Raw genomic sequence first — 15,599 nt, forward strand, 5'->3', positions numbered from 1 at the left:
CCTCTGTCGGCAAAGTGATGTACATAAATTGTCATAATGTGATGTGACATAACATATAATCCTATACACATACACACACAGGTTTTATCAACATTCAGTACATGCCTTCTCCCCCGCCCCCAAGGAAAGTCTGCAATAAGCATAGGTTCCTCTTCAGGAGCCGGCCTGTTGTACACTTATAACTTCTCTGGCAACTCCAAGGCCACTCCCTCTCCTCCTCCTGATTCCCACTGATAGACAGTGACTCATCCCTCTGTGCAGACAGACCCTGGAAAACTCTGCTAGAACGCTCGGTTGCATATTGTGTCACGGTTATAATATGTCAGAGGAGCCGCAGCAAGCCAGTGGGTTAACAGCCTGGGCCTCTCTGTGCTCCAATCTTCTTATCTAGGAAATGGGATAAAATGGCAGGGTGAGGGCTCAGTGGGTAAACCCCTGAAGAGTGTGGAGCCAGCGGAACACAGTGAGGGTGCCAAGGAAGGGGAGCTATTGACATCGATGTGAAGTCACCTGTTTCCTTATCTGCCTCCACTAGAGAGGGTGAGCAAGCCGCCGTAAGTCAGCCCTGTGTCCCTGGCGCCTTTCACAGTCCCTGGAAGATGCTTGCCGCCATTCAGTGAATTAAATTGACGTCTTCTCTTCTGCTCTTTTTCTATCCAGTTGATTTTCCGGTTCTGTCAATCCCCACTTCACCATCTTTTCAAAGAGGTGCCTCTGCCACTTCTTCATTGTTACTCCTTAGCTCAGGCCTCCCTGGTCCATGACAGACAGCATCGTCCCAAGCGGTCCCACATTCTCGCCTTTTACCATTAGACTCACCAGAATCTTTCTAAAATGAATATCTGATCCTGTGGTGTGTGGGACCTTAGTTCCCCAGCCAGGGATCAAACCCACATCCCCTGCATTGAAGGGTAGATTCTTAACCACTGGACCACCAGGGAAGTCCCACATGTTTCTCTTCCACAGTACATTTCTCTAATTACCTGTGAGCATCACCAGATATCCCAGAGTTTCTCAAAGGTCTGCTAATGTCTACTTCACCCAAGCGAACACAAGATCTGACACATGGAACAGTCACTCTTAAAAGGGAGGGGACCACAGCCCAGACCTGGGCAGGAGTGGACATCTCTGTTGATGAGCTTTATCAAGTCTGGTGTGAAGGTCCCCATGCCTGTCCTTCATCCCCCAGGGACCTTGCATTCCCTCCTAGTGGGATGTTCTGAACTCCCCTGACTGTCTTGACACCACTCTCCCGTCCAGACCCTAAAGAGTGGGGGGTCACTCAGCAGTCAGTTAAGAGTAGGGGATAACCTCAGCAGAGAAACCCACTGAGGGCTCCCCGTGGGGAGACCTTCTTTCCCCCGCCCCAGTACAGCCCCAGTATGGAGGAAAGGCAGGCTTAGCAGTTGAATCTGGTGGGAAAGAAGAACTCGATCCAGATAGCCACAGCATTTACTGGAAAATGAAAAAAGAAGCATTAATGGGGAGCTAACAGAACTGAACTGCTTTGATTAATTCTCTGGTGCTCCAAAAATAGATCAGGAAAATGAGTCACAAAGAAGAAGTCACATCCCAGTTATGGGTGGGAACCTGGACCAGACTGTGTTAGATGCGGAAGTGATACACGGGAAGGATATTCTGCACCATGGGAAAGGCACCACTGTGGCTATTCTGACTAATACACCCACTGTGTGCCAAGTATGCTTTATTTTTCACCTTAAGTGCATTATTTTTTAATTTTTAGTAATTTTGAGGCATGTCCCTTCATTCATTCATCTGACATAAATATAACATTTCTGACAGCCCTGCTGTATGGCAGGCACCACGCTGGGCACCAGCAAGTCAAAGAATTAATACAACACAATTAAATATGATTCCATTCCAAACGGATTTTGGTTAATGACCACAGGCACTGTACCAGGCATGCTAGAGACCCAAAGAGAGACAAAAATAGATCCCTGCCCCCTGACTCTCTGGCTTCCATTCAGGAAGATAACTTTTAATAATAATCTAAGTCCTTGCAATGAATAACAGGTGAGGCCCTAGTTGCCACCTCCTCGCAAGTAGCTTCCATTGATTCCGTCTCAAGGTCCTGCCCACTGCCCAGAGGTTCTGCAGTTATTTATCTACAGGTCCACCTCCTGCTGAGCAAAGCTGTTTCATAAAGTCTCTTGATCTTTGTTTGCCTGGCCTTCAGCACAATGCCTGGCCTGAAGTCAGTCAGTTCAGTTCAGTTCAGTCGCACAGTCGTGTCCGACTGTTGGTGACCCCATGAATCGCAGCACGCCAGGCCTCCCTGTCCATCACCAACTCCCAGAGTTCACTCAGACTCATGTCCATCGAGTCAGTGATGCCATCCAGCCATCTCATCCTCTGTCATCCCCTGTCATCCCCTTCTCCTCCTGCCCCCAATCCCTCCCAGCATCAGAGTCTTTTCTAATGAGTCAACTCTTCGCATGAGGTGGCCAAAGTACTGGAGTTTCAGCTTCAGCATCATTCCTTCCAAGGAAATCCCAGGGCTGATCTTCAGAATGGACTGGTTGGATCTCCTTGCAGTCCAAGGGACTCTCAAGAGTCTTCTCCAACACCACAGTTCAAAAGCATCAATTCTTCGATGCTCAGCTTTCTTCACAGTCCAACTCTCACATCCATACATGACCACTGGAAAAACCATAGCCTTGACTAGACAGACATTTGTTGGCAAAGTAATGTCTCTGCTTTTCAATATGCTATCTAGGTTGGTTATAACTTTCCTTCCAAGGAGTAACTGTCTTTTTAATTTCATGGCTACAGTCACCATCTGCAGTGATTTTGGAGCCCAAAAAAATAAAGTCTGACACTGTTTCCACTGTTTTCCCATCTATTTCCTATGAAGTGATGGGACCGGATGCCATGATCTTTGTTTTCTGAATGTTGAGCTTTAAGCCAACTTTTTCACTCTCCACTTTCACTTTCATCAAGAGGTTTTTTAGTTCCTCTTCATTTTCTGCCATAAGGGTGGTGTCATCTGCATATCTGAGGTTATTGATATTTCTCCCAGCAATCTTGATTCTAGCTTGTGTTTCTTCCACTCCAGCATTTCTCATGATGTACTCTGCATATAAGTTAAATAAGCAGGGTGACAATATACAGCCTTGACGTACTCCTTTCCCTATTTGGAACCAGTCTGTTGGTCCATGTCCAGTTCTAACTGTTGCTTCCTGACCTGCATACAGATTTCTCAAGAGGCAGGTTAGGTGGTCTGGTATTCCTATCTCTTTCAGAATTTTCCAGTTTATTGTGTTCAAATCCCTGGAGGTGACAACTGTAGCCAACAGAGAAAGGGAAGAAAGGAAGGGAGTGCCTCTTAGAAACGGGCCTTGCCCGCTCCCACCTCTTTGTCTCCAGCTCTCACGAGGGGGTGGGGATAGTGGTCCAAGGGTCCAAGAACAACAGTGAGATCTGGAATCTCCTCCGGACTCTTGTCACCTGCCTCTGGGGGGAGGGGGAGGCAAAGATGGCAAGCATCTTTTGAGTTCATTTCTCCAGCTTTCTCCTGGGATGAGTGGACAGTCAGCCCACCTCCTACCCTCTGAGCAGCTGTTTTGGGGTTGTAGATGGACCGTGGCGAATTCCAGCAAGACTCAGTGCTGAAGCAGCTGGAGGTGCTCAAAGAAGAAGAGAAGGAGTTTCAGAACCTGAAGGTAAGGAGAGCCCTGCTTACAGTCACCGCATGGCCTGGATTCTAGGCTTCAGCGCTGATGACCCCAGCCCCAGATCCGAGCAAACTACAGCAGCAAATAAGAAGAGAAAGGCCAGAACTCACCTTTGGGATCTCTCCTCTCCATCAAGTTGGGATCACCCCCCCCCCAACAAGGAGATGAGAGAGTTAACTTCCTCTCCAATCACATTTATAATGAATTTCCATGTTCTGGACTAAAACAAAAAATAATGAAAGGTTCTCACATGACCTTGAGCTGCTGCTGCTGCTGCTGCTGCTGCTAAGTTGCTTCAGTCGTGTCCGACTCTGTGCGACCCCATAGATGGCAGCCGACCAGGCTCCCCAATCCCTGAGATTCTCCAGGCAAGAACACCAGAGTGGGTTGCCATTTCCTTCTCCAATGCATGAAAGTGAAAAGTGAAAGCGAAGTCGCCCAGTCGTGTCCGACTCTTCGCGACCCCATGGACTGCAGCCTACCAGGCTCCTTCGTCCATGGGATTTTCCAGGCAAGAGTACTGGAGTGGGGTGCCATTGCCTTCTCCGGACCTTGAGCTAGCTGCTCTGAAATAACAAAACATGCTGGGCAAGACTGGCTTTCCCAGGTGGCGCTAGCGGAAAGAACCTGCCTGCCAATGCAGGAGACGTAAGAGACAGGAGTTCGATCCCTGGGTTGGGACGATCACCTGGAGAAGGAAATGGCAAGCCACCGCAGTATTCTTGCCTGGAGAATTCCAGGGACAGAGGAGCCTGACGGGCTACAGTCCATAGGGTGGCAAAGAGTTGGACATGACTGAGTGATTAAGCACACACTGGGCAAGACCCTACTTGAATACCTGCCAGCATCCTGCCCAGGCTAATAATCCACACCCCCACTCTGGCCCCCTGCCTACCTCCCCTACCTTCCTCCTATCTGTCCCTGGCCCTTCCCCACTGTCCATCAGGTGATGTGACAAGGCTCTCCCTCCGGCCCCTGCAGGACCCCACCAATGGCTACTACAGCGTAAACACCTTCAAGGAGCACCACTCGACCCCCACCATCTCGCTGTCCAGTTGCCAGCCGGACCTGCGCCCCACAGGCAAGCAGCGCGTGCCCACTGGCATGTCCTTCACCAACATCTACAGCACGCTGAGCGGCCAGGGCCGCCTCTACGACTACGGGCAGAGGTTCGTGCTGGGCATGGGCAGCTCGTCCATCGAGCTCTGCGAGCGGGAGTTCCAGCGGGGCTCGCTCAGCGACAGCAGCTCGTTCCTGGACACGCAGTGCGACAGCAGCGTCAGCAGCAGCGGCAAGCAGGATGGCTACGTGCAGTTCGACAAGGCGAGCAAGGCCTCGGCCTCCTCCTCCCACCACTCCCAGTCCTCTTCGCAGAACTCCGACCCCAGCCGGCCCCTGCAGCGGCGGATGCAGACGCACGTCTGAGCATCCCGGACCGAGGGTGGGGGACGGGTCGGAGCTCGGTCTGGCTCTGCAGAGACTTTGCAAAGGACCCCGGAAGCAGCCGCCTTCAGGACAGCCCCGAGGGCCACCACCCTCCCCGCAGCCCCGACCGATGGAGCACAAACGTGGGCCTGGCGGCAGCGCACACAACTTACAAGTAGAGACGCGGGAAAAGGAAGCAGCCGAGAGGAGGTGTGCTCTTTACCGGCCTCTCAGTCCCGGCCTTTTTCTGGAGGCCCTCCTCCACCTGCTCCTCCCACAGGCTCCAGAGGCAGCTAAAACTCTGCATTTGTGAATTGTACCCGTTGCTGCCCGCCAGCCCTGCCCCCATTCTTGTGCTTCAGTACCGCAGCCCTGGGAAGCAGGGGGTCAAGCGCTCCCCGGTGCTGAGCTACCCCAGCGCCCCCTGCCGCTCCCAGCCTCCGAGGCTGGGAAGCCAGCACCGGCCCTGGCCCTTGGCCGCCACCCCAATTTGTTCGGTGTTTTGTGTCCATGCTCTTGCAGTTCTGTCCTTGGACTGGAGGCCTCTCAGCTCTGCAGTGGGACTGGTCTAATCAGAGACTGTGTCTGGGTGGGGGGGTGGGGGGGGCGGCGGTTGGGGGGAGAAAGAGGGAAGGAGGGGGAGTGTGACACGCGGGGACCCCTCGCCAGGCTGTGTGACCCAGAGCCTTCCCTACCCCTGCTTCGTGTACTCCTCCTCCCCCACCCCTGCACATTCAGAGTCAATATAAGGAGTGTGAGAGCTGCTCTGGTCAGGGTTCTTTAAACAGCGGTTGGAGAGACTGTGTTTGGGGATGCATGGGGTTTGAGGGGACCAGCAAGCAGGCCTTTCAAGTGATGAGACTCGCCTTCTCAGCTGAGCCTAGAGGAACCCACAGAACTGTGGTCCTGTCTTCGGTACAACTGCAGGGCCACTAGAGGATGCGAATCAGCTCCTCATGCCTACCTGCCACCTGAGAATAAACATTAGGGGCCCTGCCTCCAATAGATCCATTCTGTTCTTTTGTTCCTGCTGAGACAAGGGGAGACCCCAAGAACTCAGAAGATGCTTTGGGAACCCAGGGTTCCTGGCCTGGCTTTCATTCGGCTTTCCCAGGCAATGGAGAGCTCTGGTTGCGATGGCAACAAGACCTAGAGGCAGACTCCTCTAGGAAGTGCCCAACCCAGAGGGCACACGAAAGCAGGGCCTCACCAACCACCTGACTCATGCCAGATACAGCTCAGGGGCAAAGGGGCATTGGTGGGGTCCTTCTAGGCCTTTCTTCTGGAAGTATTCTGCAAGGTCAGCTCCCTCCATTGGGGGTTCAGGGGAGGAGGCCCTCTTCAAAGAGCCTGTGCCACCAAGCACCCCGACACTGAGACTCAAATGATGTTCCAAGAATGGCTTTGTTTGGGTGGAAAGCTTGGCGTGGTGATGGCCGACAGGCTGGCATGGATAAACAGGGCCAAATTAGAATGCTCACTCTGTGAGCTTTGCAGAAGCCATGTTGTCCTGAAGGTTGAAGTTTCCTCCTAAGTTTTAGCCTCTTCTCCTCCAACTTTCCCTGGAGTCCTTACCCATCATGGGAACCTTCATCACGAAAGGCTGCTTCTCTCCACCATTGCTTCCTTGCTGCTAAGTCGCTTCAGTCATGTCCGACTCTGTGTGACCCCATAGACGGCAGCCCAGTAGGTGCCTCTGTCCCTGGGATTCTCAGGCAAGAACACTGGAGTGGGTTGCCATTTCCCTCTCCAGTGCATGAAAGTGAAAAGTGAAAGTGAAGTCGCTCAGTCGTGCCCAACTCTTAGCGACCCCATGGACTGCAGCCTACCAGGCTCCTCTGTCCATGGGATTTTCCAGGCAAGAGTACTGGAGTAGGTTGCCATTGCCTTCTCTGATTGCTTCCTTGGACGGCCTCAATCCACAGACTCTATGCGTAGCCTTCGTAGCATCTCCACTCAGAGGATTTATCGGTTTCCACCATATTTCCTATTGCTTCAGAACCTCCCATTTCCTTTATATCTTCCTTTATAGCCCCCAAGCCGGAGGGAGTAGAAACTGATAAAGAAATGTAAGTGAGCATCCCAGCCCCACAGCTTGCTCCTGGTACCAGAGCACCATTTCTGGCCCAGCACATATTCCTGTGGGCTCCAGCTTAATTTTTTTTTTTCCCAATAATTGCTAACATTTTAAAATTTTATTTGGCTATGCTGGGTCTTCATTGCTGTGCAGGCTTCTCTTTAGCTGTGGCAAGCAGGGGCTACTCTTTGTTACCTAGCAGAGGTTTCTCATTGAGGTGACTTCTTTTGTTGCAAGGGCTCTGTGGGCTATGGGCTCTAGGATGCACAGGCGTCAGTACTTGCAGCACGTGGGCTCAGCAGTTGTGGTTCCAGGGCTCGAGACCACAGGCTCAATACTTGTGGCACATGGGCTTCGTGTGGGATCTTCCCGGACCAGGGATCGAACTCGTGTCTCCAGCATCGGCAGGCAGATTCTTTACCACCGAGCCACCAGGGAAGCCCTCTGTCTTCTAACCCCACAAGCCCTCTAACCCCACAAGCCTTCTTTCCCATATATGTCTTGCCTTTGCTATTGAAGAATAAGGGTCTAAGATCAAATGCAGAATGCCTTGGTGTGCTAGAATAGGAGGAGGATGACCTAAAGACAATCTGTCCATTTACTTCTACGTTTCCCCACCTTGGAGGCAGGTGGAAAATTGACCTTCTAATCCTCACCACAGACTACCTTGCCCCTTACCCCCTGCACAATCATCACCACCCCTAATACACAGTTCTTCTAAAAGAATGGAGGTGCCCATTCTTTTCTTGGAGCCCAAGGTTATGGCACAAAATAACCTGGTAAGAAATATGATCTTCTGGAGAACAGAACCCTCTTTTCCCTCAGAGGCTCAGACACTCCTAGGGTGGGGCTGTGGACATCACAAAAGATGGGGCTACCCCCTGAGCCCTCTCCAAAGAAGAAACACAGCAGAGAATCACTGAAAGGTTACGAAATCACATGTAAGGCCTTGGTGAAAGAGAAGAACACAGGTAGGTGAAATTAGTAGGCTCTATCACCAAGGCATTGAGAAGGATGCTGGACTGAGCCGTGCGCATCCTTTTACCCCTCTGGCCCCATTTACTTCTCATGCAGGAGTGAAAGGCAAAAAAAGTTGCTAAAGGGAAGTGTTAAAAAAAAAAAAATTGAAGGCAGTGGGAAGCCCTGAATTTCCCTACAAGTGACCTCACATCAACTGAAATGAGTGCTTCACATCCGTAATCTTATTTAATTCCTGCATTTCTACAAAGTATCACCATTTAACAGACAAAGGAGTGAGGCTTAAGAAACCAAAAGACCAGCCCAAGGTCACAGAGCTAACAAGTGACGTGCGTGAGATTAAACACAGATGCTTTCCTCTGTGACATGTTTCCATCCACAGCAAAGGCCCAAGGCCGCTTGCGTCCTAGAAAACGGCCTGTGCTGAAGGCCATAAGGACCCACTTGGGGGCGGGCAGAGGAAGGGCAGGCTGCAGCTCCAGTAGGAAAGCAGGACTGGCATCCTCCACCCCCAGTCCCCGAATGACCGGGAGCAACTTCCTGGGAAAGGGTGTCTGTGTATCAAATCACCCCCCACCCACAACGCCCCATTCCCAAGGCCAGGATCCAGCTTTCCGATAGCTTTACAATTCGTTATTGGCTCTGAGTCACTGGCCGAGGGCCCGGTTTCTAACTCTCAGGCTCGTTATCAGTCTGGAAAGCCCAGGGTTATTTCCACCATGTCTTCAACTCTCATGGAATGGAAGGTGGTCTCATACAAAGCCCCAAAGCCCCACCATAGTAAACCCATCTCTGATGGAGACGACTGAGACAAGTGCTCTAAAGGCACAGGCCTTGAAGCTGCCTGGGAGCTTCCAGAGAGGAGGGGAACACGAGAAATAACAGCAAACGTAATGAGGCTTTTGGGAGATTTCTCAGAACAGGAGAAAAGAAGCCAACAAAAATTCCTTTGCACTGCCTATGTGGAGGTGGGGGAGGGGTACACACGGGGCACAGGGCCTTTGCTATGAAATGATCAGAACTGAAACACCAGGTACACACTCCAGGAGTCCCACCAGCCCTTCCCAGGTACAGTGCATGGTTTGTGATGCCACCAGAAAAAAGGACAAGGGGGGGGTCCTGTAATTAGTTTCTTCTAGGAAGTTTCCCTATAAAATCAACTCTTTGTTGAAATAAAAGTATAAATATTTAAATGAAAATGATCCTAATTTGCATATAGATGTTTATTTCAAAAACATGAACATTTAGATATAAACCGAGGACATTTCAACCAAATCTTGATGTCTACTTCCCCTTTAAAGAAGCCTCTTATGGAAGCTGTTTTTAGGAGCTGTAACCTCAGGCCAGCCATTCGCAGCTTCAGCATCAAAACTACCGATCTCTGAGAGTCACTGATCACACACTCCCTTGCTCTGACGTTACTTCTCAAATTCAGTAAGACTCATCTTTTCCCCAACTCCCTGTGTTTCCATTTTCCTAACTAGGTCATCAGTTGGGAAAAATGAGACAATCCCAAGCTACTTTTCTTTCTAAACATAAGGATTTATTTTCCTGGATGAACACATTTGTGCTGCAGGAAGAGGCCCGTCCACTCTTTCCCTCTCTAACTGCTGTTCTTCCTGGCTCCATCTCTTCCTCCTCTCTGTTGGTGAAATCCTGGACATGTACTGAAAGCTTTTGGACCACAGGTCCTGTGGTTTCACACCTACCACAGCCCTCATCTTTACAAGGCCTTTTGTGAACACATGAGATTCACAAGATCCATCCTTGAGTTCTGGTCTACATCCCTGGGGCCTGTATCTGCCTGCCATTCCATGTTCTCAGAGCTCCTCCCTGGGCCAGCCGGCTCAGCCCACCCACAGGGCTGGGATAGCCTCAATCCCTGGTCCAAATGCCTCCCTTGGCTCACCGACCAGGGAGCCCCGGCCACACAAAGGAACTTCCTTCTGTTGCTTCTCAAACTATGGCCCTTGGAAAGCTATGAGAACAGTCACATAAGGCTTCTCTATAGCTGTCTTCTTTGGAGTGACTCTAAAGTACTAAGATTCAAAGACAAGGTACGTGAAGTTTCAAGAAACAGGTCTTCTTAGGGAGAATCGGGGTCTTATTAACTAGACCTTACCTGAAATCTCCTCCTTATACAAGACTAGGAGTGCCACTCAGAATAAAAGCTGAATATAGGGATTTATCCCTGCAAAGGTCATCCTCCATTAAGCAAACACAGGTTCAAGGGAACTAGGTTCAAGATACCATCTTCATCACCTCTGTAAAGAAATTAAAGGGCCAGGGCCTTGCTGCCCAAGGATTAGAAGATAAATTCACGACACTAGTGGGGTCTGCACTTGGGAGAAATACTGAATGGAGAAGGCATTAGTGATAAAGTGATATAGATAAAGATTCAGGGCTTCTACAGCAGAATTTTCAGATGAGAATTTCCTATCTGACTTTTAATTAAAATTGTCTCTAGCTCTCTTGCCATGCAGGGCTACAGGTGGAACAGAAATGTACAGAAAAAAAGCACAGAACTGGAAAGAATCTCCCTACCAGACTGTAACTTGTCCTCTTGTTGATATTTTTCTTTAGGAGAGAAACACATTTTTAGGCAAGTGAAGACACTCCTTAAGCGTTAAAGTTGGTGAGGTACATAAATGATGTTTTAGGAAACCTCAGAATAATAGTTCTGGAACAGCTTAGTTAAGTAATTCCAACTTCAACTCCCTGGGGTGATTCCTATCATTCCCTCCACCAGTTCTATTCTGCCAGTCTTGCAAGATTCTTGAGAGGAAACAGTGTCTCTGTTGAGGAGTGCAGTACTTTAAATTGGTCTTCCCAGGAAAGCTGAAATCTGGCTCCCAAAGTAGTTTTTCCTAAAGCCTTTTGTCAAATCCTCTGTGCTGACCCTCCTATACCGGACTGCACTCCCCAGTTTGCTCCCAGCTGCCTGCATTCCCTTTACTTGAAGAGGGGGGCCCCCAATACATTAGGGCCCCCCCCAAATCTGTCATCTAATAAGACCTAAGGTTCATCTCCCTGCCTCAATTCTCAAGTACAGAATCCCCATAAACTCTAACAAGAGAGGTCAAGTCACTAAGAAAGATCTGGTCAGGAAAACAGTCCATTAACTACTGACATACACACACAGATCCCTCCTCAAACTCTTAAGTTGGAAAGATTTCCTGGAATCACATCCGGTACAAAACCAAGGAAATGCTCAAAACTAACAAATAATTTTCTGAAGCTATAATTAAGACATCAAAACAGTGAGATGGTTTGGGGGGAGCTTACCAACTATTAGGATGTACTTCTCAACCTTTGTTTAGCAAACTGCCCTGGTAGGCTGCCTGCCATGGAAACGTTGTTGTTCAGCCCTCAGACCCGGCAGACTCTTTCCAACCCCATGGACTGCAGCACACCAGGCTTCCCTGTCCTTCACTATCTCCTGGAGTTTGCTCAAACTCATGTCCAGAGAAACAGATAATGCCACCCAAAAAACATCTTTCTCCAAAAACACCTGAGAGTATCTGACTTCAACTTGAAAACCATTGCCAGAGAGCAGTTTGAACTCACAGTTCTTTGCTGTTTTCTGCGAAGCCTGCATTTGAGTCCTCTTACCAGCCTCTTACCTTCCTCTGCTGAGCTTGTTGGTGACTTGAAGACAAACACTTTTCTGTAACTAGCCCTACCTGGGCATACGTTTGACCTTCCAGATGGACCTCACCTGTTTCATATGCTTTCAGGTATTCTCCATCATGCAAAAAGTAGCTTTCCAATCTAACATTGACATCATACTTTACAGTCGACCCGATGTTTTTCCAGACATATTCCCACTAGATCCTTAAAACCTCCTTGTGGGACAGGCATGCGCAATCACTATTTTACAGGTCACGTGACAGAGCACGGTTTTGTGTGTGTGGGCTTACACCTAACTGCCTCACAGACAAAACCGCTTCCGAGTTCAAACTTTTCGCAGGCTGCTGGCCAGTCTCTGGGGGAAGGCAATTGGATGTATTCATATCCTCGGAAAGTGTCAATAAAAACCCGAAGTGCTCAGCACTTTCACTTGATGTGAATACAGAACATCATTTCGACGTGATGACGGACTAAAGACCCAGGCTCTGTCTTGCCCAGCTAGGAAGTGGAGCTGGTTGTTCCGCCTCTTCTCCAGGCCTCTGTGGCGGAGAGATGGGGCGCACGGTCTACACCGCACTGGGCGGATCTCCTCCGATGGCCTGCAGCCCGAGTCTGTGTCACCCCCGCCCCAGCGGTGACATCAACGTAGGTCACATGAGCCAGCCCCGGCGGGAGTTCAGACAAGCCCCCTGGAAAAAACCGTGGTTCGCCTGCAAACCAGGCAGACAGACGGGCGCGGGCTCAGCGGCCGCTGCCAGGCCCGGAGCCGGTTGCCAGGGAGGCGCCGGCCTCTCAGCACCCCGGGAGGCCCCCGGGCGCACCGCGCTAGGGCGCCGCTCTGCCCGGGTGGCCCCTGCCCCGCGATAGCGGGGCCGACGACGCGTGCGCTGCACCCGGCCTCCGCCCCCGCCCGCGGGACAAAACCGCGCCTGCGCGTAATTAACGCGGCTCAAGGGCACCGGGGATTAGCCTGGGTTTTGCACGCAGACTGTTGAGTTGGAAGAGGCCCTTGAGATTATCCTGTAGTCTAGACGACCAGGGCAGTGGTTGCGGGTGCTTGTTAAAATTCCAGATTCCTGGGCTCCATCCCCAGAGGCCTGGGTAAAACCCGAGAATCTGCATTCTTAAATCACACCCAGATGATTCAGCACAGGTGGTCCTCATTGGCTGGACCCTCCCTCCTATTTCAAGGAATGTAGGAATTGGAGCACAAACGTGGAGAAGTGATCAGCCCAAGGTCGTACAGAATTAAGTGGCAAGCAAGTCAAGTACTTTCCCTCTGCCGTGCCCTGCGTCTCTCCTGCCTCCTTTTCCGGGCAGGTGGGCTGGAGGGCAGTTCATCCGCATTGGTCAGGCTAACTGAAGAATGGCAGGCCCTTTCTCAGAACTCAAAAGAGCCCCAGCCATCAACTCCTCATCAAAGCTCCACCGCCTGCCCTGGGGCCCCTGGTGCTGCCTCTGTCCACCTGCGATTGGGGTACCCTGGAGAACGCTGAGCCCATGCCCCCACCCAGGGAGCAATGGCCAGTTTGGGGGGTATACACACCCCCTTCCCATACACACTCCTGTGTGGATGTAATCATGGAGGACTGTGTGTAGGCATCACACGCTTCATGCAAAAATGTAAATCGCTCCCATGTCTACATGCGTGTGTGTGTGTGTGTGGAGTTTGGCGGGGGGAGGGGTATGAGTTTGGTTTCTGGCTCGAGTTTAGGCACATCCAGTAACAGGCAGTGGCCCCAGTCCAGGACAGCTGGATCATACGTGCTGACAGCCACTTTCAATGGCCTGCGCGGGGAACCGGACACTCCCATGCAAACCCTCACAAGCAACAGCTGCAGATGCACCAGGAATAAGCTGAGCGAGGTTCCTGCACACACTGAAGCCTGGAGGGGTCAGCAAGGCTCCCCAGGACAAAGCTGGCCCATGTGGAGGAGAAAGCAGGGGGCCTGGGGCTGCGGCCCTATTTGCTCTCACCCCTGGGGGGACAGCAGCTAGCAGAGGGGTTCTGCCAGGTTTCTGAGAGAGCAAGTCCATCCCCTGCCATGGTCCTCTGCTCCTCCGAAATCTCTGCCCCTCCTTATCTGTCCTGTCCCAGCCTCACCGTCTCAAAACCTCAAGGCTGCAACTCTTTCCGAGAAAGCCAGGAACACAGCTGTGTGTCCCTTCCCTCTGGGGGAGGTCCGGCTCTCCCTCCTGGCTCCAGATGTAAAGGCACAGTTGGGAGAGTGGCGGGAAGCCCACTTGGCAGCTTAGTAGGGTCTGGGAAGATGGGAAAGAAAGCCGGGCAGAGACCGGCAGACAGCAGGGCTATCACGATTATAAAAACCTGGGCCGCGGGGAGAGGGGGTGGAGGACAAAAGCATTCCATCATTCCACCGCCTGGCCCATCGACTGCTCACAGGCCTTGCCAAGCCCTCAGACAACACCCGTGCCCTGCCCATCCCAATTCTGGCTGCCTGGGCCCCTGGCAGGACTTTCTGTAAACTCCATTTTATGATTCCCACTTAATCTGAGAAGGAAACTTGGCTTTCTTTGTCTGTCTCCACCCTTGTCCTCAAACACACACCTTCCAACATGTGATTCTGGAAACAAGGCTGGTGAGGGAGAGGGAGGGGAATGAGGGTGCTGCCCCTCCTGCCTCTGGAGAGTAAACCAGGATGCAGAGCCAGGCTAGGTGTCCAGCAGACAGGGCCGTCTGGGCACCAGTCACTTGCCTGCTATGTCAGGGTGACAGTGCATGACTTGGCACCACCCAAGCATCATATTCAGTAAACAATGACTTCCCAAATAACCCTGGCCCTCCTGCCCACCACCGGGCGAGGGGGCCCACCGCTGTGGCCCGCTCCCCATCCACGTCTTCTTCAATCCAAAAGGACAAAGAGTATCACAGCTGCTTCTGTTTTAGGAAAAATAGTTTAATAATTTGTAACCTATTTTAGGTCACTTCCACCATGGAGCCCCTGTGCCAGTGCTCTTCCCAAGCCTGCTGGGAGGGAGCAGCCCCTCTGTGGGGGGGTGGGGCACCACCCACTTCAGACGCCCCACCCTCCTGGGAGGCCCGCTCTGGGCCTAGGCCGTAGTGGGTGCATCACTTCTGTCTGTGTCAAAAGTGAGCAGAACACTGTCATATGCCCCCTCTTCTGGATGCCATGGGGCCAGCCCACAGCACATTCCTACCCCTTAATTAAATAGCCCCTTAAATAATCTCCTGGCACTGGCAGAGAGGGGATGCCACAGAAGCAAGCCCCCATGCCCAGGCGCAGCCCCTCCTGCCCCAGGGCCTCCACCCTGGCTCCATCTGGCCTCTACCAGAGCAGCCAGGGGCACGGCCTCATCTTAGACCTGGCCCCCTCCCCACACAGGAGAAGGTGAGTCCAAGCCGGCCATGCTGGCACCTGGCACCCCCAGAGGCACGGACCGGGGCCGCTCAGCAGGGTGAGCCGATGGGAACAGCCCTTGCCCGAGTCAGAAGTAAGTGAGGTTCTTGACCGCTCCGATCTCCAGCATCCGCTTGATGGCCAGGGCCTCCTGGGAGACATTGTGGCCTGACCACTGTGGAGACAGCCAAGGAAGCAAACTGAGGAACTTCTAAGCAGCTCTCTGGCTCTCCCGTGACCCCACGCCCTGGAGCTCTGTTCCCCAGGCCGGCTCTCGCAAGGAAGACAGAATATGGAGGATGCTGGCCTGGGAGTCCAGATGCCTCTCTCTGTGTGACTCACAGGTGAACCATCTCTGGGCCCCCAGCACCACCCTCACTCACTCCGTGTCCCCAGGCCAGTTGGCTCCACCCA

General features: G+C 51.8%; 2 protein-coding genes across 10 annotated transcripts in view; one reads left to right on the forward strand and one right to left on the reverse strand.

The window, feature by feature from the left end:
- KIRREL3 (kirre like nephrin family adhesion molecule 3) overlaps positions 1 to 5,719 on the forward strand; it is a 604,188-nt gene extending 598,469 nt beyond the window's left edge. For both annotated transcript variants that reach the window (XM_027531794.1, XM_027531795.1), the window contains 2 exons: positions 3,597 to 3,683; positions 4,677 to 5,719. In XM_027531794.1, coding sequence (XP_027387595.1) covers positions 3,597 to 3,683; positions 4,677 to 5,120 — 531 coding nt within the window. In that variant the 3' untranslated portion in view covers positions 5,121 to 5,719. The remainder of the gene's footprint in view (positions 1 to 3,596; positions 3,684 to 4,676) is intronic.
- The window catches only part of LOC113885942 (m7GpppX diphosphatase), a 116,731-nt gene that overhangs the window by 11,474 nt on the left and 89,658 nt on the right, over positions 1 to 15,599 (reverse strand). For 6 of the 8 annotated variants that reach the window (XM_027531798.1, XM_027531797.1, XM_027531796.1 and 3 more), the window contains one exon: positions 14,703 to 15,360. The exons of 1 other annotated variant lie outside the window; for it this stretch is intronic. In XM_027531798.1, coding sequence (XP_027387599.1) covers positions 15,274 to 15,360 — 87 coding nt within the window. In that variant the 3' untranslated portion in view covers positions 14,703 to 15,273. Of the gene's footprint in view, positions 1 to 3,562; positions 3,648 to 14,702; positions 15,361 to 15,599 lie in introns of those variants that run through there. One more of the 8 variants, XM_027531801.1, reaches the window with a different exon arrangement.

Source organism: Bos indicus x Bos taurus, chromosome 29, assembly GCF_003369695.1.
Source record: "Bos indicus x Bos taurus breed Angus x Brahman F1 hybrid chromosome 29, Bos_hybrid_MaternalHap_v2.0, whole genome shotgun sequence".
Lineage (NCBI taxonomy): Eukaryota > Metazoa > Chordata > Mammalia > Artiodactyla > Bovidae > Bos > Bos indicus x Bos taurus.